General features: G+C 35.0%; 1 protein-coding gene across 2 annotated transcripts; it reads right to left on the bottom strand.

Moving 5' to 3' along the window:
• Window positions 1-6,155: 6,155 nt before the first annotated feature.
• On the bottom strand, window positions 6,156-27,125 carry LOC128986037 (zinc finger FYVE domain-containing protein 1-like). Of its 2 annotated transcripts, none has more exons than XM_054406122.1 (12): window positions 26,379-27,125; window positions 25,377-25,661; window positions 24,513-24,635; window positions 21,906-22,005; window positions 18,583-18,791; window positions 17,560-17,726; window positions 16,850-16,987; window positions 15,571-15,688; window positions 14,938-15,108; window positions 10,720-10,876; window positions 9,982-10,119; window positions 6,156-9,552 (listed from the first exon to the last, which is right to left on the bottom strand). In XM_054406122.1, the coding sequence occupies exons 1-12, from the start codon at window positions 26,694-26,696 to the stop codon at window positions 9,326-9,328; spliced, it is 2,151 nt and encodes a 716-aa protein (XP_054262097.1). In that variant the 5' UTR covers window positions 26,697-27,125; the 3' UTR covers window positions 6,156-9,325. The 2 variants fall into 2 exon arrangements, with proteins under 2 accessions (XP_054262097.1, XP_054262098.1); XM_054406123.1 differs by having other exon boundaries at window positions 16,865-16,987.
• Between the last annotated feature and the right edge of the window lie 170 nt (window positions 27,126-27,295).

Below are 27,295 nucleotides of genomic sequence, written 5' to 3'. Positions count from 1 at the left end.
TTTTTAAAGATTCTATAATTTTTTCCACCTCCCTTTCATTTAATTGTTTAAATCTAAACTTAGGTTTTACAGTCAGATGACAGTTTGAGTTAATGATTACATCTTCCTTGACAAAGCTACTGTCACTACTTTTATCTACGTCTGTTACACTATTAATGAAATGATCATTAAAGGTATTCGAGATTAAGTGTGGGTCAGAAATTGTTTCAGTACCTACTTTAAGATTAAAATTAGAAAATTGTTTTTCCTGCTTATCCCCAATTTCAGAGTTAATTATACTCCACACTGTTTTTTGTATGTTTGAAGAATTATTAATTTTACTGTTGAAAAAATCTTTTTTTGTTTGGATTAGTTTAGTCTTATAATCTTTCTTTTCCTGGTCTAACTGATATTTCAATCTACTATTTTTATTCTTGCGATACTCCTTGGTTAGTTCTATTATAGTAGTTCGTTTGGTTTTTAAGTCCTCTGTAATCCAAACTTGTTTTTTATTATTTTTTGTGATTAACGTTCTTGGAAAAGCTAGATCAAAATAATAAAATAATAATTTGTGAAAGTTATCATATTTATCCTCCACAGCAGCGTTATATACATCAGTCCATGTTTCTTTAGACAAAAAAGAAGAAAAAAGGTCAATGTTTACTGGTGAAAACTTGCGTATTTCTTGTTTTTTAGGACGCCCAATATTTTTTTTTAAATTGTTTGATTTAATTTCTAGTAACTGACCGTCATGATCAGATAAAAAGGTTATTAGACCTTCTACCTTAATTTTAGATGAATCTATATTTTTTATTAAAAAATTATCAATAGCTGTTTTTGTGTTTTCTGTAACCCTTGTAGGAAAATCAACTAGGTATTTCATATTATGGCTTTTTAACATTTCTTTGAATAATTTGTGTTTGTTATCATTTTTAAGTACATTAATGTTAAAATCCCCTGCTACAACCAATTTGTCACATTTCTTATCCAAATACTCAATAAGAATACTTAACCTATCTAAAAATATGCTTACAATTGAATTAGGTGATCTGTAAATTCCTACTATAATATACTTTTGTTTATTTATAATAAAGCTACTGGCACAAAACTCAAATTGCATATCTTCTAACAAAACATCACTCAGTGACTCAGGCACAGTCATCCCCCTCAACTCAAACTCCATATTTGATAAAATCATAACACCACCTTTAGATGTATTTTTTCTTGCAAAATATGATTTCACTGTGTAACAATTATTAATGTTAAGACGGTTGATTTCTTCCTCTTTCATGGCGTGTTCTGTTAATATTATAATATGAGGTTTTATTTCATTGAGTGTTACTTGTAAAGAATTGATTCTGGAAGGTAAATGCATGATATTTTGATGAAAAATTGAAACTGAATATTTGAACTGTGCTACTTTATTGGTGGAGTCACTTGATGTAACAAGTTTAAAGTCTTGTGAGGTGACTGAACCATAGAGCCACCGAGGCTTGAACATACTGGATCACTCATAGCACTATCACTGTTACTCTGCTCTAGCGCCTCCTTATATGAGAGGTCGCCGGGTGCCACAATCACTTTTACACATTGGCTTGCTGTTGTTGAAGTAAGGTGAGATGGTACAGGGGTGACGGATGCAGTAGGTGTCTCGGTGTTGACAGTTGCAGAATCAATGGCAGTCTCCACAAGATCAATGACATCAGCGACAGGTTCAATGGGTATTGCTTCAGCTTCAGTAGAAATTGATGTGTTGGTTTTAGGTATCTCGCTTACTAGTTGTTTCATCCGCAGCATGAAGTCCTTGTAGGTTAAACCGTTCTTTAGCATCTGAAGAGGTTTGTGCGAATAACAAACTATAGTGACCTTAGCTTTAGTACTTTTTTGAAAATGAAGGATGTTATTTATAAAGTGATCTGGACTTACTTTGTCTCGAATACAGCCCATTGGGGAGCATATTAGATGTCTTAGCCCCCTGTTTTTGAAATCTTCGGTAAGGTCTTTGAAAGCAACATCATAGTTAGTTTTGTCCGGTTTTTCAAAATATCTTGATTTAGTTATTAAGCTGTAGATAGAGGCACCATTGTTGCGTCATGACTGCTGTCGTGTGTCCAAGCATCAGCTGTTACCCCTCCCCCCCAACTCCTTTATCAGGACCAGTTTTGTTTTGGTTTAAATGAATGGCAGTATTGTAGATGATATTAGATCTGAATGAAATTTGTTCGTTCAATATATGGTCAGGGTGTTCTTTGGATGCCTTGTATATTTCGAACTCCTCTATTGGAAAACCAAAGAACACCCTGACCATATATTGAACGAACAAATTTCATTCAGATCTAATATCATCTACCTACAATACTGCCATTCATTTAAACCAAAACAAAACTGGTCCTGATAAAGGAGTTGGGGGGGAGGGGTAACAGCTGATGCTTGGACACACGACAGCAGTCATGACGCAACATCCATCGGCGCCTGTCTCGTGTGTTCGTTACTTGGCCAAGTTTGTAAATTCGTGTTTTTTAAATGTTTTTCGTGTATTATGTGTATATAGACATATTTATTTCGACAAGTTCATCTATGAATGAATGCTGTTTTATCTAACGTTCTGCCAACAACCTGATGATGTACCCTAGTGGTATGAAACAGCTGTAGTTGTACTAACTACACACGGATCGCTCGACGCAAAAAGGTAAAATAAACCATTTTTATATTCTTTTAGTTGCCAACCTTACGGCAAGAGAACAACAAATACGGCGATTGAGCGAGGCGGGACGGCGTGATTTAGAGCGACACGACAGGTACTGGAAAATATAATGTTCTAGGACTTTCTCAAACCTTCTCAATCAGAAAACAAAAACTACCCAGAACGCTCTGGTACATTTTAGGATTTTCTTGGACAATCTGTAAGGTCGTTCAACCTTGGTTGTTACTTGCTTTCCGGAATCAATCTATTAATATTTAATCTATTACTTGATTAATTGTGCATTGACCCCTTGTGATATAATTGTTGTACAATGGATGTAGAATTGTTGATCGCCTGTGTTCATGAACGATGTTCTATATGGCAAGTTAAACATAAAAACCATTACAACAGAGAAGTAACAAATATTGGGATGAGATTGCATCAGCACTGCAGGCAACGTAAGTAAAACTCGTGGTTATTAGCCGTAGTGTTACATTTATTCAAAAAGAGACGTGACAATTAATTAACGTGCTTTACAAATGAACAAAACTAGACAGTTAAACAAAATTGTTACAACAAATAATTCTAATAAAAACTATTAAAAACAATAACAAATCATCTGGAATGTCTACAATTTTGGAGTTTGCTAACTTGGCTCACTAATAATTACTTGGCAACATGAGTGAGTACATGGCCTAAGTCCATTTAAAAAGCACTGTACTCACCTTCCAGAATATTGTTTATGTTTATGTACTTTGTGAACCTATTCGGATCTTCTTGGCTCTGCTTGTGTATCTGTTGTTTCTACGGTGCCTGTGAATGGGACCACACCTCTGTCCTATGAAACATACTTCCCTTTACACTGGGTCACGGCTTCCGTCTCTTTTCCGTAATATATTGTGAAGAAGGCAATCACATTTTATGATTCTTATTGCGTTTTATACATAAGTTTCAATGCTTTTGGTCAAAATATGCCATTTTGCAAACAATATGCCAAATGCACATTCAATATTGTCGGGCACCCGAAAGCCTGTAGTTGAACTTTGTTTTGGCTGGTGAAGTTTTTTTCGAGCATATGGTCTCATGAGATACATTTTTAGTGGATAAGCTTCATCAGCCACAAGCACATGGTGGAGCTGTGATATTTTTTTGAGGCAGGTTACAATCCGGAGGCATGTAAAATGTGTAATTATTCAAGGCAGTTAAACAAAGCAGACAAGGAAAATGCACCGTCATCAGCTTGAATTCCTTTCCCACCAACTTGAATCACTAAAAACGTGTAGTCTTGATCAGAATCAGCTTGCTTGTAGGACCACAGAAAAAAACTTATTGTAATATTGATATACAGAATGGTTAGACTTTACCATAATTTCTTTATTTAAGTCATATGTTTTCTAATTATTAAAATTTTAGTGTTTACTTTCAAAAATGTAAATAAATATTGAGTTGAGTGAGTAAATGAATGAGAAAACCATGTCCACTTTTCTGAGTAAATATTTATAATTTCTTTACAGAATGTGGTGGGCATTTAATTTGAGATGCTTGCCATCAAGTGCTCCTACATAATTTGGGAAGTTCCAAAGTTTCAAAAACCCTTCTTTAGATGTGTTCAATAATTCTATTCTTCTGTTGTTTCAATGACGATTTTTGAACGATCGAGTTGCCCACCCGAAAAAGAAGCACTGGTTGCCAAGTACCTAAAAGCTAATACAAACATTAGCTATAGATTAGGGATGGTCCTTTTACATAAATGTGTTTTATCATTACTTGGCATTAATAATACATTTTTTTTTTCAGTGGACGCTGCAAAGACTAAATGGAAGAATTTGAAAGAATAGTAGTACAAAGAGTTATAGAATATAAAGAAAAATACCTATGGAGATGAAGATGAAGGGCTACAACAGCTATCCAAGTGTCCATACTTCCTTTGCTTCAGTTTTTAAAAGAGGGACTGAATAACTCACAGTTAAGTGGAAATCTACGATCAAGGATTGGAACAAAGGAAAACAATGACAGTGAGACTGAAGACGATATGGTTATTGGTTACAGAACTGCTGTAGAAAACAATGAAGGTGACCTAGGACAGAACCCAGGAACAAGACCTAAAAGAGAAGAGCCGCTGTCTATGTACCTCTCAAGAGAAAAGAAAACGAAAACGTCAAAAACAGTTGTGAAGAAGATGGATAGTGTTGGAGGAGAAAAAGGTATAGTTAATGGGCAACATAAACAACCAGCCGGCCAATGAAGATTCAGAAGACTATCATTTTCTTATGAGTTTACTTCCACAATTGAAAGATTTATCCCCCCTGCAGAAGCTCATAGCGTGTGAAATAAGCTAACTGAAGTAGTGATTAATGAAATAAATTCTGATCTGACCAATCTTATTCAGGTACTTCCCGCTCAGGAATTACTACATTCAATTTCGATGATAATGAATATCATCGAACAATGAACAAATAACTCAAGCAACCTTTGTAAGTAAGTCCTAACTATTTAATAAACCCGATTCTAATCACAGCCATTGTTCAATTATTTTTGCTTATATGTCTTTAACAATTAAGAACATTATGTAAACCATTGAGATATGAAGGTAAAAGGGGCTTGTATTGGATGTGTTATGTATTAACAAATAAATTATTTCTCACCGTAGTTTATTTATCTCAATTAATTAACAAAACAGAATAATATCTCTTACCTTATACTAGTTAACCCCTGGGCATATTGGTTTCCTTCAATTGGTTGTCTGCGTCAAGTTATTAAAGAACGCAATCAAAGGTCGAGATAGACAATACGCATGTATTGCATGAATCGGGATTCATGCTTCTAAGAACTGGAAAAATTGTGATATTCACCATGCACCTCCCTTCCTTCATTCACTTCATGCACCCATTCCGCCCAGTTGAAGCTTGCAAAATCAATGTTTTTAACCACTTGTTTTCGCTGTGCTCTAAATTGCTTGCGAATTTACTTTGTGACATCTTGGAACTGATCGAGCTCCCGTTCGTGTCTCTCTCGCTAGTCGCTACATGTGTGCGACATCAATCGATCTCAGTCGCGCTCCTCTCTCAATCGCTCTATATGTATTTTTACCCTTAAGACTCGTAAAAATTGAAGTGGCAACTTCTGTCGTATCTGGATATTCTAGAGGGGATGAAAATTTGGTGTAGTATGATATGTCAGATTTGTGAAGGCGAAACCCAGCTCAAAACATACTAATTAATGCAAAAGTTCAAAGTTTGTTAGTTTGTTTATGCTCAAGCCATCACTAGGCTCATTCATTTTACAAACTACAAACCAAAATCATTATATCAAGTATTAATAAACTTGAAAACATGTTATGAACAGTATACTATAAGTGCATGTATCATTAAAAGTCATTCAAATCTAAAATAATCACAACCCCTTGTGATTCAGTGCATTCCTTAACAATCAAGTTTCAGTAGTTGAGCTTTTTCTATTAATGATCTCTAAGGGGAATTAAAAACTCAGCATATCTTGTTAATTTGTATTTATTTATCGAGATACAAACAATTAATTACAAGTCTATTTCCAAAATACAAATGTGCGTAACTGAAGTAATCCATTCACAGCCTTTCCTTGTCCAGATTTGGACTTTGCACAACTTATGTTAATGAACCTTAGCACTGCTGTCAACAATGTTATGTGCTAAATGTTTTAACAACACTGTAATACCTATTAGTAGAATATAACAGTAAAACAGGTATAAAATTAAGTTGGTAAAATATTTTCTGATTTGTGTGTACAAGATAACTTTTTGTCATCTTATAGATTTACAGACATGTAACTGAACCATCAAAACAAAAACCCTTCAATAAGTAAATTCTAACCCTTGGTATACGATTATCTTTGCATTCTGTAGACACAGTACAAGGTTCATAGTTTTCTCACGTGTGCATTCATAACATACAGCAGCACATCGAATCTTGCCTTACAAAATATAAATCTTATTCCACACCTAATGGACTACCGCTATATATTTATGTTTACACAATGAAAATAAAGTGAGACGATACAGGTTACTCTCACATAAATAAAATTTGTGTCACAGTGTATTCAATTTCAACATATCACAGGAGTTTCGGTTTTATTTACAGTTTTGTACATTGCGGTTATGGGTCGAACAGATAAATCAAATTCATATAAAGTATAAACAGTTAAAATTTACAATTAAAAATGTAATAAAAAAGAAGGAACGGTACGCAATTGTGCTATAAGGTTAAAATGCAATGAAATTGTTAAATGCATTTATTTACTTATAAAAAAATAAAACAATCCAAAAGAGTAATTTGATAAATATATCCATTGATTCTGAACGATTAAATTCATCTCACAAAACCTGCTTCAACTACTGATATTAAATAAGAAAACTTAGTTTAGAATGTAGTGAAGGAATTCATAGGCTGGTAACCTCACAATGTGAAATTTCCATACTCTAAATTGGAGCAGCATGGTTGCAAACTAAGTTTGCTAAGATTATACAATGAGACCAGATATATTTTTCTATAAAAACACCGTGGTGAGCTACAAGTTATGTAATTGTGTTGATTATCACTGCCTTGACTACCTAGAAACCTATGGTAAGTGACCGACAAAATGCGAAGAACACTGTACCCTTGTTGACTAATCAATTACTTAATCAATTTCCCGTTAAAAAATTAAGACAGTTTTTTTTCATTCCTCAAGGTTCTAGCACGGGATTGTTTTTCCACATTACTTCAGGCTAGGTTTGGAGGTACTCGCAGCATTACCAATTTAGATAAAATCTATTGGTGATTGGCAGGATTTGAACCTGGGACCTTGGGGACTGAAGTACTGAGCTCTATAAGAGACCAGCTTGATCCCTAACTCTGAACCAGTTACAAAGCTAGGTGGTTTCTACGCTGTGAGACAATGCTGTACCGGTATCCACAAATGTTCAAGTCACGTACCATAGTTATTAAGATTAGTTATCGTGGCAGTGAAATACTTGCTAAAACATTTTTTCGAGTGAAATCAAAATGTTATAGCTAAGTTTTTATGATAAGGGTGGGCAACAAGATTTTATGAAAAGTACTCATGGCTCACACAAAATATAAAAGCCAAAACCACTTTCAAGGATCAAGTTATGTTTGTTAACCTTAGGTAAATAATAAACAATAGGCTTAACGAATGAACAGTGTCACTGCATGGTAATTGAAATAATTCTATAATATCGACAAACATATTTCACGTATACTAATAAAAACTACTCATATGCTACTTTTCTCTCCTTTAATTTTTGATTCCCTAATCAACTCAAAGTCACTACTCGCCCACCCCAATAAAATATGTTTAAGTTATTAAAGATTGAAAAATAATTATGGGCATTTTTAGTGAAAGTGAAAATGTATCAATGATTTCAGAAATATAATCTTGTTCACTGGCTATAATATATGTGAACAAATAACTAAAAATGTAAAACATACTTAAGTAAATAACAAAATGAGCGATTTCTACAAAACCTTTTCTTCCAAACCCTAACTGCCTCTAGAGTATACGACCATTTACGAAAAACAGGATAAAAAATACAATAAAGGTAATTCAATGTATTCAATACTTATAAGACTAAAGGTTCACACAGTAGAATACAATTAAGTAGTTTGAAAAGAAAGTTTTTCATAATGCATAATTCAATTCTGAACTGTCATTTGGCCTGAAATTTACTAGAAATAAAATATCCAAAATTAACAAGTTAAAACCTAGTCAGCCTTCTTTACTGAAATACTGTTGACTTAAGTTTCCAGTTTGGGAGATAATATGGACACAAAAATCTCACTGTAAAATCTTTTAAATAGGATGCACCTTCAATAGTTTTCAATCACACTGCAATTTAGAAAATTATTTGCAGCTAAATAAAAGTTAGAACAGTAAACTTTAATAAAAGATAAAGAGATTTAAACATGTGCATTTTTAGCTTTTAGAAGAAAGAGCGCTCTGATTTTTGTGTAGGAGCAAAATATGAAATCATTATGTTTTGATTTTGTTGTGCTGTCAATTGCCTGAGACTTTTTCATAGGCAAGTTAATTATACATTAATTCATTCTTTCTCAATGAGAACAAAATTCAGGCTAACCTAAGCCAAAATAGAATACTCAAATCAATAGAAAAATTAGCTAAGCACCAGGAACTACTCTTGGTGTATGTAGTTGGCCGGCTTGGCCATAGGAATTTAATGGAGCAGACGACAACACAAATGTCATATGGTAAAAAAAATTTTATTGTTTTTTTAGAAAAATATTTTTTGTAAACAGTAGGCTAGTTGTGGATTTTTAACTGAAAATTTATTACAATAACTTTTAAAACTTCCGTTTTAGATGTCGGAATCATTAAACTCCAATTATTAATTATGTGATAAAAATCCTTTAAATGGAAACTGTCTCGCCCCTTTATTTTGATATATCGAAGTTTTACCATAACGATCACATATTAAACTTCATACTCATTGAAAGATCACTTTAAAATAAAAAGACCCCTTCGCACCAGTTTAAACTATCAACTTCAACTAGACAGGAAAACAATTTTATACTGAACCAAGCCACAAATTTTGCCATAAAAATAACATCCCAAACTGGAAAACTGGGGTTCCGAAATGTACCTGAAAGTGAACTAAGGGGGAATGTAGGGTTAATCTTTCTTGGCGCAATTGTCACACACGCGGACAGGATCTGTCCAGCCTCGGTGGGGGACGGGACGGCGACGAGAGGAGCAGCGGGGACACACACCTCCGCCACAGTCTCGGCAGTGATGGGGCCTGAGGCGGGGGGGAGCGAACGAGGTGGAGCAGACGCAACACTCCTTGATGTCAACGTCTGGCACCCAGTAGCTCGGCCTAGCTGAGTCCTTGATGACAGCTGCAATTGCGATAAACACAACCTTTAATATGATGATCTGTATTTGAAATTAGTTATTGCCAAAAAGTTTGATTATGAAACATCCCCATTCCACACAAAAACTATGCTTAAACCTGAGAAAATTAAAATACAGGTCTACAAAATACACACATCTAAAGGGATTTTTATGACATGGTTCCAAGCCCCCAGGTGCTAGTTTTCAACATTATTATTTGTCCTTAAAATGCAATAAAAAATGTATTGTCCTTGGAGTAGTAGACAATGGTACCAAAATCCCCTTCTCAATCTTATTTTCTTCACATTTTACTGTTTAGTTTCCTCAAAATTCCAATATTAAAAAAATTAAATTTGGACAAAAAGTTTGTAGGACAAATTTATGCCAATAACTACTTAACCGTATTACACAAATACATAGAGAATCGTACATACATTTTGGATACTCAAGCACATATTGCATGACCGAGCTGACAGCATTGACTGTAGTTTCTCCGTACTTGCGAGCTCTCACTTCAGCGTCATCTGCCCCAAGACTGGTGTTGGACTCCGAACTGACGTCTCCGTTATTTTCTGTGAAAATAACATCAAATGTGAGGAAATCTAACCTTAGTGGACTTGATTGAAAAACCCAAAGAGACTGTGTTACATGCAATTTTTACAATGCAGAGATTGTCAGTTGGATAAGGCAAAAAAATATATTTGCCCTAAAAATATTGCAAATTGCAACATTGTCAAGCCCTTTGGTCAAACAGTTTAAACAGCAACCTTGCACCTTTATTTGATTTTGTCAAATATTTTTAGTTTGAATTTTGGGTGAACATATTCTTTTTAGGCCCCCTTAAACACAAAAAAAAAAGGTTTTCAAACTGTGTCTGCCAACTAGTGGCCTAATCTGAAAACTCAGGGGAAACACACACTCGTTCAAATCACCAGTGGATTTTATCTAAGTGATAATGCCAACCCCTAGGACTAGCCTGAAGTAATGTGAAAAACAATCCCAGGCTTTTGCCTATCGTCCTAGGACAAAAAAGAAGAAAGAAATGCTAAAGGACAACCAGATCCACTTTCTAACCATCAAAAAACTATTGAGTGAACTGACAAACTTTTGATTTGTACTAGTATACTCAGCTACCCAGATACCTAAGCACAATACTAACTCAAGTTACTTACTGTAGCACTTGTCACACACTCTGACCGGGTACTCCCAACCTCTCTCAGGCACTGTGCGAGAGTGTGATGAACAGTCCTCACAGACTCCTTCGCCACAGGCACGACAGTGATGTTTGGTGTCGCCAGCACCAAACACTCGTCGACAGACACAGCAGCTCTGTAACAGACCAACATGTTGTTTATAGGCATATCCCAGCGAGCACATAATAATAATAATAATAGAGAGGACACGGCGTTTAACCAAATGCACTGAAAGTGTGGCCAAATCCGCCATCTTGGTCCGTCATACAGCCTGAATCCAAGACCCGCGAGCACAGTTCGCATTAAAAACCCCGCGACAAATACACGATCATAAACAACATTAATAGTTGTCAAAAAATTCTGAAATTTTGCACACTTGTAGATATGATACTGAGGAAAACGATGGTGTTAATATAAAATTATTAGTTATGATAGGAATTGAGTTATAAATATGTTTAATACTTATATAGTTTAATTTTTCAGATTCAGACATGAAAAAGTTGTATTGCGAGGAAATTTTTTATTTTTTGGTCAGAGAAATTTCGTTAGCGGGAAAGTTGTGGACAAATAACCAAATTTAACTATCCGATTCACCAAAAATTTTTATCATGTTCGGTTATCTAAAAAATCAGGTACAAAAGGGATCCATTGCCGCTGCGCCGCCAGGCCGTCGTCTTTACATTTAGTGTGCAGTGTTTTAATGTTTTATACTGTTGTACTGTAATATTGTATATATTAAAGAAATTTTCAAATATAGATTCAAGATTCAAAGAGTCTTTATTCACACAGTACAAATTTTCGTACATGAATAGTGTCTATTGTTACTTACTACCTAAATTAGCAATAAGAAACATTTAAACAAAATACTATAGGCTACTTTATTTTAAATTGAAATTACTATAATCTTCTATTTTGTAAGGTGCAAGGTCAAGTAAGAATGCCTTCAGATTTTTCATAAATTTAGATTTGTCTTTTTCTTTTTTTAAAAAGCTAGGAAGTTTTCTAAAAAAATAGTTTCTAATATAAGAAGGTTTATTTTTAAAAAGTTCAAGTCTTGGTTTTTCTTTAGCTAAATAATTTTTACCCCTTGTATTATAATTATGCACAGGCAATTCTTAAGTCTCAGCAATATTTAAAAAATATTTAATTGTTTCAAAAATATATAAGGCGTGAACTGTCTAAACTGTACTGTCTGTCTGTATAAGGCGTATATTGTCTATGTAGAATTTTCAACCGTTTAGCACAACCTTTTAAGGACTAATTAGCTTTCAATATCATCCAAGATAAACTAAAGATAATTCTGTGAGTTAAATTAAACTTCCCAAATACGTATATCTGTAAAATTACACTCAATTTATTGTCCCAGAAAAATTACAGTTTTATTGAGATGTTGCCTGATTTTATTTTTGTGAAGATTTTCGTTACTTATTTTACAGTAGTAGCGAACTCTAACATTGAAATATTTTAGGTACTAAACAAAAATGATTTTTGTCCATATTGTTTCATATCCTAAGAAATATGTACTATTTGGAAACAAATTTACTCCTACACATTGTCCAAGTACTTTGTTCGTCAAGTCCTCAATTACATTGTTTTCCTTTACACTAATACCATTAACTTTATATATTACGACTAGCGCGCTGCACACGCCGGGACTAATGTCGGGGAAATAAATATGTGCTTGAGTTTGAGCCTAAAGGCGGTTTCACACTGGCGTCCGCGGACGATAATTTTGTCCGCGGACGGATTAAATGATTCGGATGGATGCTACGCGCCCTTCACATTGCGAGCTACGTTTCAAATGTCCACTCATTCGCGCATGCGCATATGGAGTTGGCCATTCCTACTACAATCATAGATTAAACATACTTCCTCTTACAACTCAGTGAAGGTGTGCAAAATGTCTGAGCCTTCTGTCCCATGGTGTCAACCCGGATTTTCTGTTCTGTGGATTGATTCAAGTAGTGATGATAGTGACGACGAGGTTGTAGGCCCTACTTTTGTACTTATTATCAAAAAGGAGGAAGTGGGTTCATCCAATTAACAGTAAGCGGCAGCGATTTGGTGAATCATTGTAATAATGCAAATAATCAAAGTAATACAAATCTAATAATGATTTACTGTACAGTAATTCGTATAATATACATGGTTATTGGTTAGGATACTTTATTCTCTTTGTAATCTCTGTGGAGTGTAGTCGCAATTTCCAACCAAATTTTATCTTTCTCTTGTTGATCTCTATAAATTTCTATAGTTGTATCCCAGATAACTGGGTAGGCACGGACAGCCTCAATTAATTCAGCCATAACAAACAACAAGGGAGGACACAAAACAACAACTAGATGAACACTATGACTGTAAACACAAACTACTGAACACTGTGATGCGAGTGACACATGCCTTGCTGAGAGCTACTGCTCTGTCTGCGCATGCGCGAGGGCGTGATCGTCCGCGGACGTTTTAGAAAAATCGCTCCCAGAGCGATTCCACCAAATCGTCCACGGACGAATTTCTGCATCCGCGGATGGACGCTACGTTTCAATGGGCGGTGTGAACGGTCCCATCTGATAACATGGGCAGCGATTTATTTTCGCATCCGTCCGCGGACGAAGAAATCGTCCGCGGATGCCAGTGTGAAACCGCCTTAAATATCTCTTGAGATTAACTATTTGATTTTGTTGAGACAAAAATTAAATATAAACTAGTTTAAATACATTTTACGTAGTAACAATTTAAACAATTTCCGTTTACCAGAAAAATTTTTTTAGTTGAAAGATTCTAAAAAGTATCAGTTTTTAAGAAACTCTGTACTAACACTGAAGTTTAAAACTTAATTGTAAACAAACCACTAAGCCAATCTTTCTGAAATTTGTATGGCTTATTGGTAGATTGTTAACAGTTCCATGCATTTTAAAATTTTTACTCACGATAGTTTTTATGCTGATGTTTATTTTTAAAACGTATGCTAACATCGTTAATAAGACGCTAAAAATTTCGTTCAAAATATCATCGTGTTTGTCGTGACACAAGAAATAACACCAATATGACAGATTTATAATGCGAACAAAGGTGTTTTTTAAACAGATATATATTTGTAAACACAAATTTCTCCCGCAACTGGCAGGCCGATTGGCTCAGTGGTTTGTTTACAATTTAATTTTAAACTTCAGTGTTAGTGCAGAGTTTCGTAAAACCCGGTACTTTTTAGGATCTTTCAACAATATAAATTTTGCTGGTAAACGGATTTTTTTTATTGCTACCACGTAAAATGTATTTAAACCAGCTTACATTTAATTTTTGTTTCAACAAAATTCGATTATTCATCTCTGAGATATTTAGGCTCAAACTCGAGTGCACATATTTATTTCCCCCATAGGTAGGCTAGCGCCGCCATCTTTGTCCGTTTCGCCGGCTAGTAAGACTGACACGCTCCTGCGCTCCGAGTAGCGCTTCTATTTTGTTATGTGTTCGCTGGGCATATCCATTAACATTAGATAGAGGTCTGCAGGTCGCTGATAAATTTTAGGTTAGGTCAGGCCAACAGTTTCAGTTTTCAAGTAGGAAAAATGTTCAGGCCAAACTCGGGTCAGGTCGTACAAAGAATGCGTCTGCTAAACTGGAAAATTAATATTTTAGCCATGACTGCCTGTAGTGTTTACCGATTTGTTACAATTGACGGACACATTGATGATTTTGCTGTGCACAGCAGATGTTCTTGAGTCTACTGTGGCCGCAGAAAAAATTATATTTTCCAATTGATTTGTTTAAGACCGTGGAAGACTTCCCCAATTTCGCCAAGACCACAGAAGATGATCTAGATTTCACTGTGATATGGGGAGATCAAGTACAATTATTATGTAGAAAACCAATTGTGGTACTGTATCGTTAATACTTGAAAAACTCAATAATTTCCATAAAAAAAAAAACAATCTGATTTTGGCCCAATACTCAAGGGCCAAATTTTTTGACCCAACTCGAAGTAAAAGGTCATACCTGCCGACCCTTAATTTGAGATAGCGCAACCAGTTTTGGACACACCAGCTCCTTAAGTATATTTTACTCTTTTAGTAGGCCTATCTCGTCCTTTAGTATATTTTTTTAGTGCCACTGTTGTAAATCCCAAAAGAGAAACAAATTTCTAGTAAAGTAGATACTAGAAACCCTTTGACCCAACCAGTCTATAATCTGTTAACTCACCCGAATTTCATGGTTGGGCCTCCAATACTTAGGAGCTATCTGATCTGCCAAGAAAGACGTTAGGGCTTTGGTGGGGGGCGAGCTTACGTTAACCACTCCATCAAACACATAACTCATGCTATCTATAACTCGCTGGGCTGAGTTCTGCGTGCTCAACGCACTGCAAGGGCTCTGTAACATAAATATCACATCATTAGTTCAGCAATAAGGAGTTTAGACTACATAAGCTAACAAAATATGCATAGCACGAATATTATTAACAGAAACTGTATGGATAATAAACATAAACAAATTGTGTCACTGGTCCGAAAGTAAATATGTTTTTATTTATATTCAAATAAAACTGTCAAAAGATTTCCAAACCCAATTGAAATGGCTATTAGTTCAGACATTCGGTCCAGTGACGTCATTTATTTATCGTGTTAAATTATGAATATTCAAATATCGTATGCAAAACCATAAAATGATGCATCTCACATTTTGAACTGCATTTGAGCTACATTTTGAACTGCAAAATCCGGTAATCTGGGGATATCCGGTGATATGGCAACCCTATTCACAAAAAATATTGCCTCTAACAAACTAACAGCTAGTAAAAGACAAAGTTTACAAGAACACTTTACTAAGCCGTACCCCAGGCCAGACGTGAGTGTACTCGGAACGCACGGCAGTCATCTCTGGTGGAGTGTTCCCGTACCAGAACTGACGGCTTCGGTAGATCTCGCCACAATGGGGACACTCTATGACGTACCTGTAACATCAACGTCAATTTATCTTTGTCCGTCAGATCAACAGAGAAAGTAACAAGAACACTACTGAGCAGACACGCAGACAGAACTTATGTCCATGTATGATGATTTCTAGGAAAATATTGTATAATATCTAAAAAAAAGATGTTTGAAGCTATTTTAAAACTTAATTGATATTTTGTTATTTTCTATGATTTTATTTGAAGTCATTAAAAATTTAGTATAGCTATTAGCTATTAACAATTATTTACTAGAATTGACAGTTGTTTGGTATTCTGTAGTAAAGTATTCTGAAGTATTCTGTGTATATTCAATGCCAATAGCTAGTTATTAGTAAATAATTTTACTAAACAGGGATGGTACACTACAACCTACAAATTAATTATGAATTAAAAGGGTGTGGGATGATTTAAAGAGGGTTTGAATAGTGACAAGACCACCTTTTACTTTTGCCTTTTCCTTTTTTTAAGAGATGAAAGGTTCTTAAGAAATTTGGTTGCAGTTAAACCTTGTTTTAAAATCTTAACTTGTTCGCTCTGACCTAATTGAATTCCATGTGTACTAAATACCACAGACTTGTCGACGTACATCATTGTGTCGACATAACCAAAATCTGCTCAATTTGGAATACCCGTGGCCACGTCCAGTACTGCATAAAACCTAATTACACGGTATAAATTAGTATCTACGACATTTTAAAATTTTCATTAGGGTATCAGGTTAAGATTTTTTCCAAATAACCTTTAGCCAACTTTTCAGAAATGACAAACAAACTGCGATCGGTCAGAGCAACAAGATGAGGAACAGGGTGTATACTAATTTGCGGTCTAGAGTAGTTGTACTCGGAGAGATGGGTGTACTAGGGGTGGGAGGGTTTCAGGAAAATATATTGGGTACTATGAGGTTAGGTTAGGAAATGTTCAAGCTTGTTTAGTCAAATATAAAGTGGATGGAAGTCACATACCAAAACAAGTGTACACCTTCTACTTTATCTGTATGACTCTTGTTTTCGGCATACAGTTAAATAAGATAACGTAAATCGGAATAATATTTAACAAATTGTTAGGGTTAACGCAAAATGGACAACATTACCCTTGACTTTGAATAGGAGCAAAAATTGAACACAACGGCGGGACATGCATGCTTAATACAAATTAACCTACCCTGACCAAGCGTACTTAGCAAGTCCAAACCAAGACGTTTCACTGCTAGATGAGTATTCAGGCGAGACTATGACTTCCTTGCCTTGAGTATGGCAAGCCTTGCAAAGGTAGAGGCAGTTGTTGAACTGATGTTGGAATCTGCCACAAAAACATACATCGTGATGAAATACTGACAGTTGGTGAATTATGAGACGTCAAGATGATTGGAATTGGGCTGCCTCATTTCACAATATCACATAGACAGAAATTTTAGTTTCACACGTTTTTTCCACCTTTGATTTTGTTTTTTCTATTTAACCCCAAAAACATTGTATTTTCACAAATCGGTTCAAACGATTTTGATTAAATTTTAATTGTCATATCCCTTTTAACTCTAAACAAAATTATACAACGCTGTTAAAGAGTTCAAAGCTATTACAAATTTTGTAACGTTACCTATAAAATATCATAGTAACTCCCACTGCTTAAAGACAAGAACTGTTGACAACCTAATGGGAGATCATATGAGATAGATTGCTGATACCGTTTATTTATGATGTATCTACATATGGAGTGAAGCTCATCCTGTACTCAAATAAGCCAGCACTTCTCAAAACATTCCTTCAAACCTTGCTAATTCAACATCCTCAGTTATTCAAAATTGTAATTAAAAATTAACAAAGAAAAACCAGTTTAAATTTTCAAACTCTTGCTGCATCAGGGGTGTTTACCTGCACTTGTGTTTGTTGGTGTGTGGTTGGTTCTCACTCATATGTCCCATGCTGAGGTCACACCTTCGGTCACAAGACAGACACACGGCAGGGCAAGTGAAGTACTGGTCGGGGAACAGCGGGGGCCCCTTGTTGTCAAGTCTGCCACTGAACTTGTCATTCAGTATCTAGATAAACAAACAGAATGTCACAAAACCGCCTAAACAGCATGCTAGTTGTGTTCAAGGAAAAGCTCTAGGCCAGGATTTTGAATTACAGAATGAAGAGGATAGCAGTTTTTTTTTTTTACCTTGAAGTACAGGTAGGCCTATGAGCACATAGAAGACACACAAATATTGTGTGTCTTCTGTATGTTCTATGACTATGGCCTATCTTAACTTCTTTAAGGTAAGCTAGCTGATATCACTTAATTAAACAGCATACGACTGAGTTTAACTATCCTCGTAAATAGTAGGAGAATGTTGGTTGATTAACTTGGAGCACTTATTAGTTAAAGACAAACATATGTAATGGATGGGTGTTGAATTAATGAAATAATACTTTTTGACAGTCAAATCCCTATCCAGGACCACTTATTCAATGGAAACCTTAATCAATACTGAACTGGGACATTGTTGCTAACATAAGATGTACAGTATTGAAACGAGACACTGAAAATAGCAGTCACTTCACCTCTAACTGCATTACTTTTTATATAGCTGATTTCATGATTGTGTTTAGTGTCACATGCTCTTTTGCTTGTTATAATTTGTTTACAGTTTACTTTAACTGTATAAAGAATGTCACACATTATGTGTGGAGTTATTAGCCCCTGCTTCACTTATTAGTATGTTTTAACAAGATGTACAACTTAAAAAACTCAAAATTTATTCAAAACTATTAGACTACCGGTACCCTTAAAGGAAGGACTCAAAATAACACTACTAACAGGTTCAATACTAGCTGACTCCTCTATATCAGCCATAGACATGTCGGTTATCAATTTTAGTACTGGAGGTAACTACTCAAAATAACATAACTAACCTTAAGTGTGGTAAAGACCAACTGCGGACTGCGAGGACTGCGCACTGCAGTGTTATTCAGTTCTGCAACGATCGCTGCGCGCAGATCTCTGAAGTTGGTGGGAGGGGAGACAGTCTGTGTGCCGATGTAACGGACGCTGCTGAACGCGTCCATCTCCAGTCCGTACTGCGCGAACCTGGCGCGTATCATGTCCTCGGCACTCTCACGCCCTGCGTATCAAATAACATCTTGTAAATTACAAAAAATTCAAATTTCTATCACTTGTTTAAAGGTACAGTACAGGTACAGCTACCAGTGTATTTGTAACTACCTAATGGACTCCCAAATACTTTATAAGGATACAAGGTTAACTAGCCTAAACATACATTGAAGTTTGTCATGTAAGAACACTTTTTTACTTGTGAGTTGTCTTTAACTTAACTGAAAGCAAAGTTTTAAATTTTAAAACCTCATTAATAAAGTTAAAAAGCAACTAAACGTTTTCATTGGTTTCACTGATTTACTTTAAAATTATTACAGCTTGATAAACTAACATTATTTTTTTCTTGTCCTTATGATGAAAGTATTTTTTTTAATTATTTTAGATGTGACTAAAACTAATGATGTTGATGTGAAGAATTTAACAAGTATTTTCTAATAGGATAACCAGTATTAGTATTGAAATTTCCTAAACATAGTACATGAAAAACTAAAAATAATATAATAATGTAAATGAATCAAATATCAATTACCTTTCCATGATGATAAAACCATATTAGCTAATTTAACACCTTAAAAAATAGCAATAAAACTTGATATTTTACAAATGTCACAAAAAAATTACTAAACAAAAAGCATAAAATTCCATCGACAAATGTTATTGAATGATCTCAAAATGACTGAACTCAGTTGCTTATCCTAAGATAAATAGCATTACGTACTTCAGCATTTAAAAATTTGTTTTCTACAAACTTACAAACACCATTATCACTTAGCAAAACTAACCTCAAGGTCAAAGTATGGTTGAAAGATAAACTATTACGTGCTAAAGCTTCCATCAGTACTTTGTTATGAATAATTTAAGTAGATATGTACCGGTACATAGTTTAATTTATATACAAAGTACATCAAACAGAAGGAGGGAAAAAAGATTTTAAAAGTTATTTCTTGCAGTCCTAGGACAGACCAAATAAGATCATTAAATTTTTTGTTTAATGTTTTTACAAAACATTATGTTTTTATGAAAGTTTCCAATAGAGCATAACCAAGAACATGTTCAATTACATCTCAACTTAAATCGTGAATATTTAGGCTTAATTGTTGTAATTTTAAATGAATAAGATATGAATATCATATCGCTCAACCAATGATTATTTATGTTTTAATTTTAGCTTCTATTTCATATTTTATCTATCACTTGTGTTTCTATCTTGTAGTAGTATATTTCATCACTACGGCTTAAAGTGAGTCTTAAATTGAATGGAGATCAAGTTTTACGACTGAAGTGAAGGCGGCGTCAGAAAATAACGGGGGGAGGGGTTAAAAACACTTTTTGCCCTTGTGATGTACTTTTTTTTAATGCACCATTTAAAATACTTTTCATTTAAAGATAATCGCTCAAAACAACATCCAACTTGTTTTCAATTTTGCTAATGTAAACAAGCAGCCTGTTTGGTAAATGATTCAATCATTTAATCTGTTACAATTGTGTCAAACTATTGACAAGAATGCAACAATAAGCTACATCTGATTAAAATAATTTATATATACTTTTGGTACATGCTATTGTTTTCAATCAAAGTTGACAAATGACTTAACAACAGCTGACTTTAACTACCTAAGGACTAAAAAGCTTGTTACTCCCTTAGGAGAAAAGAGCTACTTTACAACCGCAACGCATATATTAAAAACAGCGGTTTTTGCTGCTGTATGACAATCAAATCATAAAAGCGAGAATGTAAGAATATTACTACTTTGTATAATGTTTTTGATCAATCTTATCTAAAGTTTACTTATCACTGAGTTTTTTTATGTATGTAAAACAATTAAATGAGTAATTTTTGAATAGTGCACAAGTTAAAACCTGAATGGATTGATTTCTATAATAAAAGTCATACAACTCGGTTATCATGCAATCTGTATACTTATCATACAACAATATCTTCTTGTATTTTTTGTTATAAAAAAGAAGTAATTTTGCTATAAAGTAATGGGATGGCTTCAAAATTTATATTTAAACTTATCTGTAATAGTGAGAACATATTTTCTGCACTTAATGTTAATGTTAAAATATTCCTCTTTCAACCATTGAAAATTAATACAGTGTATGATGAATTTAATAGTAGTATTGTTAATTATAGTTGTCTTAATCTTCCGGATTTGTTTAATCTGAAAACAATTTCTACCAAGCATTTTTTAGACCATGTAAATTTATTAAAATTATAAAAATGCCCATGTGTAAAGAAAGGTCAAAACGTTCAGACATGACGCAGATTAAAGATAAATGCTTATCAGAGACAATACTGTAGTAACCTCTTCTCTGATAAAATTCATAACAAAGAATGTGGCGGGGTGAGAAAATATCTCAAACAGATGTTAGACAAACTTAAAACAATGTCTGCAAAACCTTCATATTTTCCAAATAAAAGTATTCAGTAAAGCTTTTTTTTTATTTATAACTATAATTGGATTCTGAAACATTAAAGAACTATAATTTTAATACCGTAGTAGTAGTAATCTATTACATCACTGGATCTGATTGTACAAATAGTTATGATAATCTGTAGAATACTTAACTAAAATATGTATGATCAAAATTTTTAAGTTTTCCTGTTAACTATGATGATAAATGGCATTCTATTGCTTCTTACAGATTAGATTTTTGAATTACATTTGGTATCACAATACAATTTATTCAGAGCTTATTATTATTGAATTTTACTAAGACCTGAAAACTAATACGTTTTTAGAGTACCTATGTAGCCTATTCATACCTGGTGTACTAGATAATTTATTTATCTTTACAGAAAAAAACATTAATCTATTCCTGTGAAAAATTGCCCGATTATCTAGATCTAGTTGAGAAATGAAAAATAATGTTGATTTTTTTCAGATTGATAAATATGTCAATTTTGTAAAATAATATCAAACTATGCTTCTATTAAATTTGTTGTTGTTGTGAAGTGGTAGGCCTACTTGGAAATCCAGCTAGGTATATTATTACCTATTGTTTAAAAAATTGTTGAATAACTTGTATGAACTGTAAAAATGTGTTCACAAAGTTTTAAAAACTTAATTCTACTACCTTCTACCATATCTATGCTTCTACTGAGCACTATCTTTACCTGTGTTCAATGTGAGAGTATTTCTGGTCTCGTGGAATATGATAACGGACGGACCAAGAGCAGAAAGTGGACCTCCGAATTCCCCTCTTTTACCCACTGACTGGCGTGAAACAATCACATAAACACAATTTTTAAATTTTTAACAAACCTTACAAATTACATTGTTTGTGTTAGGTAGAGATGGTAAAACACAATTTACTAAAAGTAAATAAAAAAACTGACTTGGAAAATGTCATGCTACCAAAGTGTGAGGGAGAGGTACCAATGAAGGAAAAAAACCTTGTGTATATAAGTCGTGTTGTGGCCAACAGCTACTTACGGGGAGGAGGTAAGGTGACTAGTGTGAGGAAAGAGGACAGAGCAGAATACTAACTGAGGAAAGAGATGTTAAGCAATTATGATTTAATCAAGTTCGGATAGTTAGGGGAGAAAGAGGTGAGGTAGAAATTGAAAGGAAACACATTGCAGATGTGTGCAGACGTATATACAAACACATTGCAGATAGTTACAACGTGACACAAGAATGCCAGAAGAGAGAATTTGTAGACAATGGTGATAAGAAAGAAGAGATTAAAGCAGAAACCTATTTAATAACACAGGTGGAGGAAATGTGAAAAAGATGGATCCTGAGAAATAAGTAAAACAAAAATATGTGTATGCATGGATAAAAAGTAAAATTCTTGATAAATCTATGAGTGCATTTGTTTTTTTGTTTTTTTGTTAGTATTTTATTCCAAAATCAAGAGATTCTAAATAAAAAAAAATATACCAATATAAATTGAAAAATGTCACTTAGAAACTTTCCCATTAGGCCCTAACTGAAGTTTTATCAAAATAACTTACAATTATTTTTTTTATGGAAAAAATTGAATAAAAACACTAAACAAATTTAACACCTTAATCACTTTGACATTATACAAAGCATATTTAAAAAAATAACTTAACCAATATTTTTGGGAACTTTTAACGTGCTTTCTCTTAAACCTTTGATTCTGCATGATATCCTATGTGTTTTTTTGTTATTCAGGGTGTCTAGTTTATTTCCATTACAAAATTCAAGACTAATTCCAGACTTTTCAAGACTAATTCCAGATTTTTCAAGACTAGTTTTTTCAACAATTAGTGGGTGTTGATACCAAAATGTATCGATTCTCGATTCTTGATACCGATACGAATTTTTATAGAGCTTATCCAAATTTTCTAAATAATACTACACCAACCCCTGTCTTTGTCATAAAGTAGTATTATGATAATGTCGTGTTTTCATGTAAAGAAATAATGCAGCAATAAAAAATTCTAACTAGCAAATTTGTTTTTTTTTTATCATGAAATCTTCCGTGTACCGTACGTTTAGACATCATCATTGATTGCAGCGGCTACAGAAACGTGATCGTCGTCGTCCGCGATCACGGCAAAATCATGAACATTTCCCGCGGCCTTGTAGACATCACCGTCATCTCCCGCGGTCACGGAAACGTCATCGTCATCGTCCGCGATCGCGGCAAAATCATGAACAATTCCCGCGGCTGTTTAGACATCACCGTCATCTCCCGCGGTCACGGAAACGTCATCGTCGTCATCCGCGATCGCGACAAAATCATGAACATTTCCCGCGGCCGAGCAGATATCATTGTCGTCTCCCGCGGTCACATCATCGTCATCTCCCGCGGTCACGGAAACGTCATCGTCGTCTCCCGCGGTCACGGAAACGTCATCGTCATCTCCCGCGGTCACAGAAACGTCATCGTCATCTCCCGCGATCGCGACAAAATCATGGACATTTCCCACGGCCGAGCAGATATCATCGTCGTCTCCTGCGGTAACGGAAACGTCATCGTCCGCGATCGCGGCAAAGTCATGAACATTTCCCACGGCTGTTTAGACATCACCGTCATCTCCCGCGGTCACGGTAACGTCATCGTCGTCTCCCGCGGTCACGGAAACGTCATCGTCATCTCCCGCGGTCACGGAAAAGTCATTGTCATCTCCCGCGATCGCGACAAAATCATGGACATTTCCCACGGCCGAGCAGATATCATCGTCGTCTCCCGCGGTAACGGAAACGTTATCGTCCGCGATCGCGGCAAAGTCATGAACATTTCCCACGGCTGTTTAGACATCACCGTCATCTCCCGCGGTCACGGAAGCGTTATCGTCGTCGTCCGCGATCACGGCAAAATCATGAACACTTCCCGCGGCCGTGTAGACATCATCGTCGTCTCCCGTGGTCACGGAAACGTCATCGTCATCTCCCGCGGTCACGGAAACGTCATCGTCAACTCCCGCGATCGCGACAAAATCATGAACATTTCCCGCGGCCGAGCAGATATCATCATCATTGGCTTACACAGTTACGTAAACGAAAGACGACGATCGCGGCAAAATCATGAAAATTCCCGACTTTGAAATCAAATTTAAGACTAAATCCCGACTTTTCAAGACCATTTTGAAATTCAATATTAATTCCCGACTTTCCCGATTTTCCCGACTACTAGACATCCTGGTTATTGTAATAATTAGATACTAAATCATAATGAATCTCAGAGAGGCAAGTATGCATTTTGTAACAGACTAAACTGAATAAAAAATTATTTTTCAAAGACCAACCTGAAGAGCTTTTTGGAAGTGCTGTGTGTAGGCTCGGGAGGCAGATCCGAGGAAAGTGAACATGTCCTCGTGAAGTCTCTCAGCTCTAGTCCTGTAGATCACAATGTCCGACACAGCAAGAATCTGAGGCAAGTGAGAAAAACATGACAGAACACCCTCTCTCAAACCGACCCTAGTTGATTTTTCTAGATTAACCTCATCCGACCCTCACAGGATTGAGCCTGGGTTGGATAACTTTAGTGGTCAATGAAAAGAGGCAACTATATAAACGTTAAATACTTAACCGAGTCAAGGAGATTTTTCTACTTTTCATTTTCCCAAGAGGTTTAAATGACAAAACTATACCTGTATGGACACAATTTTATATTATTTAACATGGGAACGCAAGTCTTAGACTCCTAGAGAAAAGATCAATACCAGTACGCAAGATGTATAGTTTAACATTATTTCCAAAATTATTTTTTTGAAGTTTTTGTGTCATTTTGGGAATATTTTTTTCTGTATTCAATAGGCCTAAGCCTATTATTTTGTGTTTTTGTACGTCTTTTGCCAGTCTTTTCACTAGAAAGGTTTTCTAACCCTGCTCTTGCTACTGAAAGTTGTTATCCTGTAGTTAATTGGAATCATCAATTGATAGCTAGATGACAAAAGGCAACTAGGTTAAGTGTCAATCAATGAACAATAGTAGTTCAACTAGCTTTTAATTGAACTGCATTTAAGATTGCCAACACTATGAATGGTCTGTTTATTCGTATCATGAATAAACCAGGTTTTAATGACTTGTTAACATTGGGGACATTAGGTAGTGTCAAAACAGGCCTAAAATGCAGTATTGTTATAATTGAATTCAATTGCATACAATACCTTTAAAAGAAGTCTCGTTCTTTGATTTTTGTGACGTGTCGAGCCCAAAAGTCCCTCTGTGTCCAAGCAAATAATATTCAATTTTGGATCGAATGCCGCCCAAACACCAAGTGTGCACGAATCTTGTTCGTTAGATGTTCGGAAAACATCCTCACCATTGAAGAGGGCATGATTCATTGTGTATGATTTCCCATCTCCAGTGTTGCCAAAAATTGACACTACTTTGACCCGAGTAGCTGGGTCCTGACAATGGAGCCGTTGTAGGAAGGCATCAGCGGAAGCCACCTGACCAATCAAACACTCTTAGAACACAGTTGATTATGGATATACATCCATAAATAAAATTTCATGGGTACTTTCCTGTTAAAGGGAACATTCATTATTATCGATGATTTCTTTTTGATATAGGGCCTATTGATATTTTATTTTTTGGTCCAGTATCGATATTGACGAATTGAAACATATCATCTGACAACTACAATAAATAAATAACTTATTGTTCGGTACCGTAACAACAAATATAAAAAAATAGTATATTTAAATCAAATTGTTCTAAACTAACCTAGGCCTAACTAACCAAACTTGATGTAATTTCCAATGAATCCAATGAGGAACGAGTACCTATGTTTGCAAGATTGGAAACAGAATTTAAATAGGTACCGGTACCTAACTGATAAGTTTAGCATAATCTCGCAGAAATGAATTCAATGAGAAACAAGGAAGCAAGATTAGAAAGAGACAGATCACCGGTACGGATAGCTCAATCCCTCGCGAATGAAGCCATTGAGTAACGAGACGCAAAAATGGAAAGAAACAGATTACGGTTAGCTCAAACTCGCACAAATGATCTCCAGAGATTAAAAATGGAATGGTTAACTTTCCTGAAATCATAGCAACGTGCGACGGGTAACTTATAAGCTAACTTACTTAGTACCTACTAAACATAATCAGCCTGCCACATTAGCCTAGGCATACATTAAGTTAATGTTAGAAACTACTTACTTGTAATACTTCATCCTTGTCTAGTAAAAGGAAGCTACAACTTGACATAATATGGCCATCCAAACTGGGAACAAGTTTCAATGACTGGAATTCAGAGCCAGAATTGAGCGTAACATCTGGTGGAACGAATGCATTTGAATTCAGTCGATCACTTGCTTCCAAAGAGCTCTCCCGATTCAGCAAAATTAATGAAGGATTGTCCATTGATTGCATGATTGCTGGAGTCTTCGGCATAGCTGCATTAGGATTTTGGTGCCAAGGAGAATTAGGCTTTCTCCTAGTCAAAGTATGATCCATCAGTGATGTTGAAAAATCCATTCATTTTGTAGAAACAGACATTCAAGTAATTTTAGGCTCTGAAGCCAGAGTGTATGGATGAGAGAAAAGGGCCTAACTTAGCTTACCACTTTGTGTTGGGTTGTGCAACTAAGCCTAGAACAGGACCAGACCATTAGGCTAGGACACTAAAATGTATGATTGGCAAAAAATGTTTTTGTGGTCGAATAAATTTCTAAAACTTGTTAAAATAATACTGACAAAATCACCAAAATTTCAAAAGTCCATTTTCTGACGAAGATTTTAATAGTTTTAGACCTACAACTAAACCACACTTCTTAAAATCAATAAAGTCCTGTTTCCAGGGCTAGAAATTTAAATAAGTACGATTGCTTCACAACAACTTTGGAGCTAACAACATTAAAACATTTTCCACAGAATCAAGAATCAAGTTAAACGTAGTTTTATGAACTCTTATCGTATCGAAGAATACAAGAATCAAGAACGATACGAAGAAAACAAGAAACAAGACATCAAGACAAAGAACTTTTTTTGTTTGAAAACATATGTTCTACTTTAACTTCTGTGAGTAAATCATATGATCAGTGCTTTCTATATAGTAAAGTACGTAGATTTAAAAA

Source organism: Macrosteles quadrilineatus, unplaced genomic scaffold (assembly GCF_028750875.1).
Source record: "Macrosteles quadrilineatus isolate MER2022 unplaced genomic scaffold, UCM_ALF_1.0 Scaffold_2__2_contigs__length_208266976, whole genome shotgun sequence".
NCBI classification, from domain to species: domain Eukaryota; kingdom Metazoa; phylum Arthropoda; class Insecta; order Hemiptera; family Cicadellidae; genus Macrosteles; species Macrosteles quadrilineatus.
The sequence above is the reverse complement of the archived record's forward strand: the minus strand, read 5'-3'. Positions and strand labels throughout refer to the sequence as shown.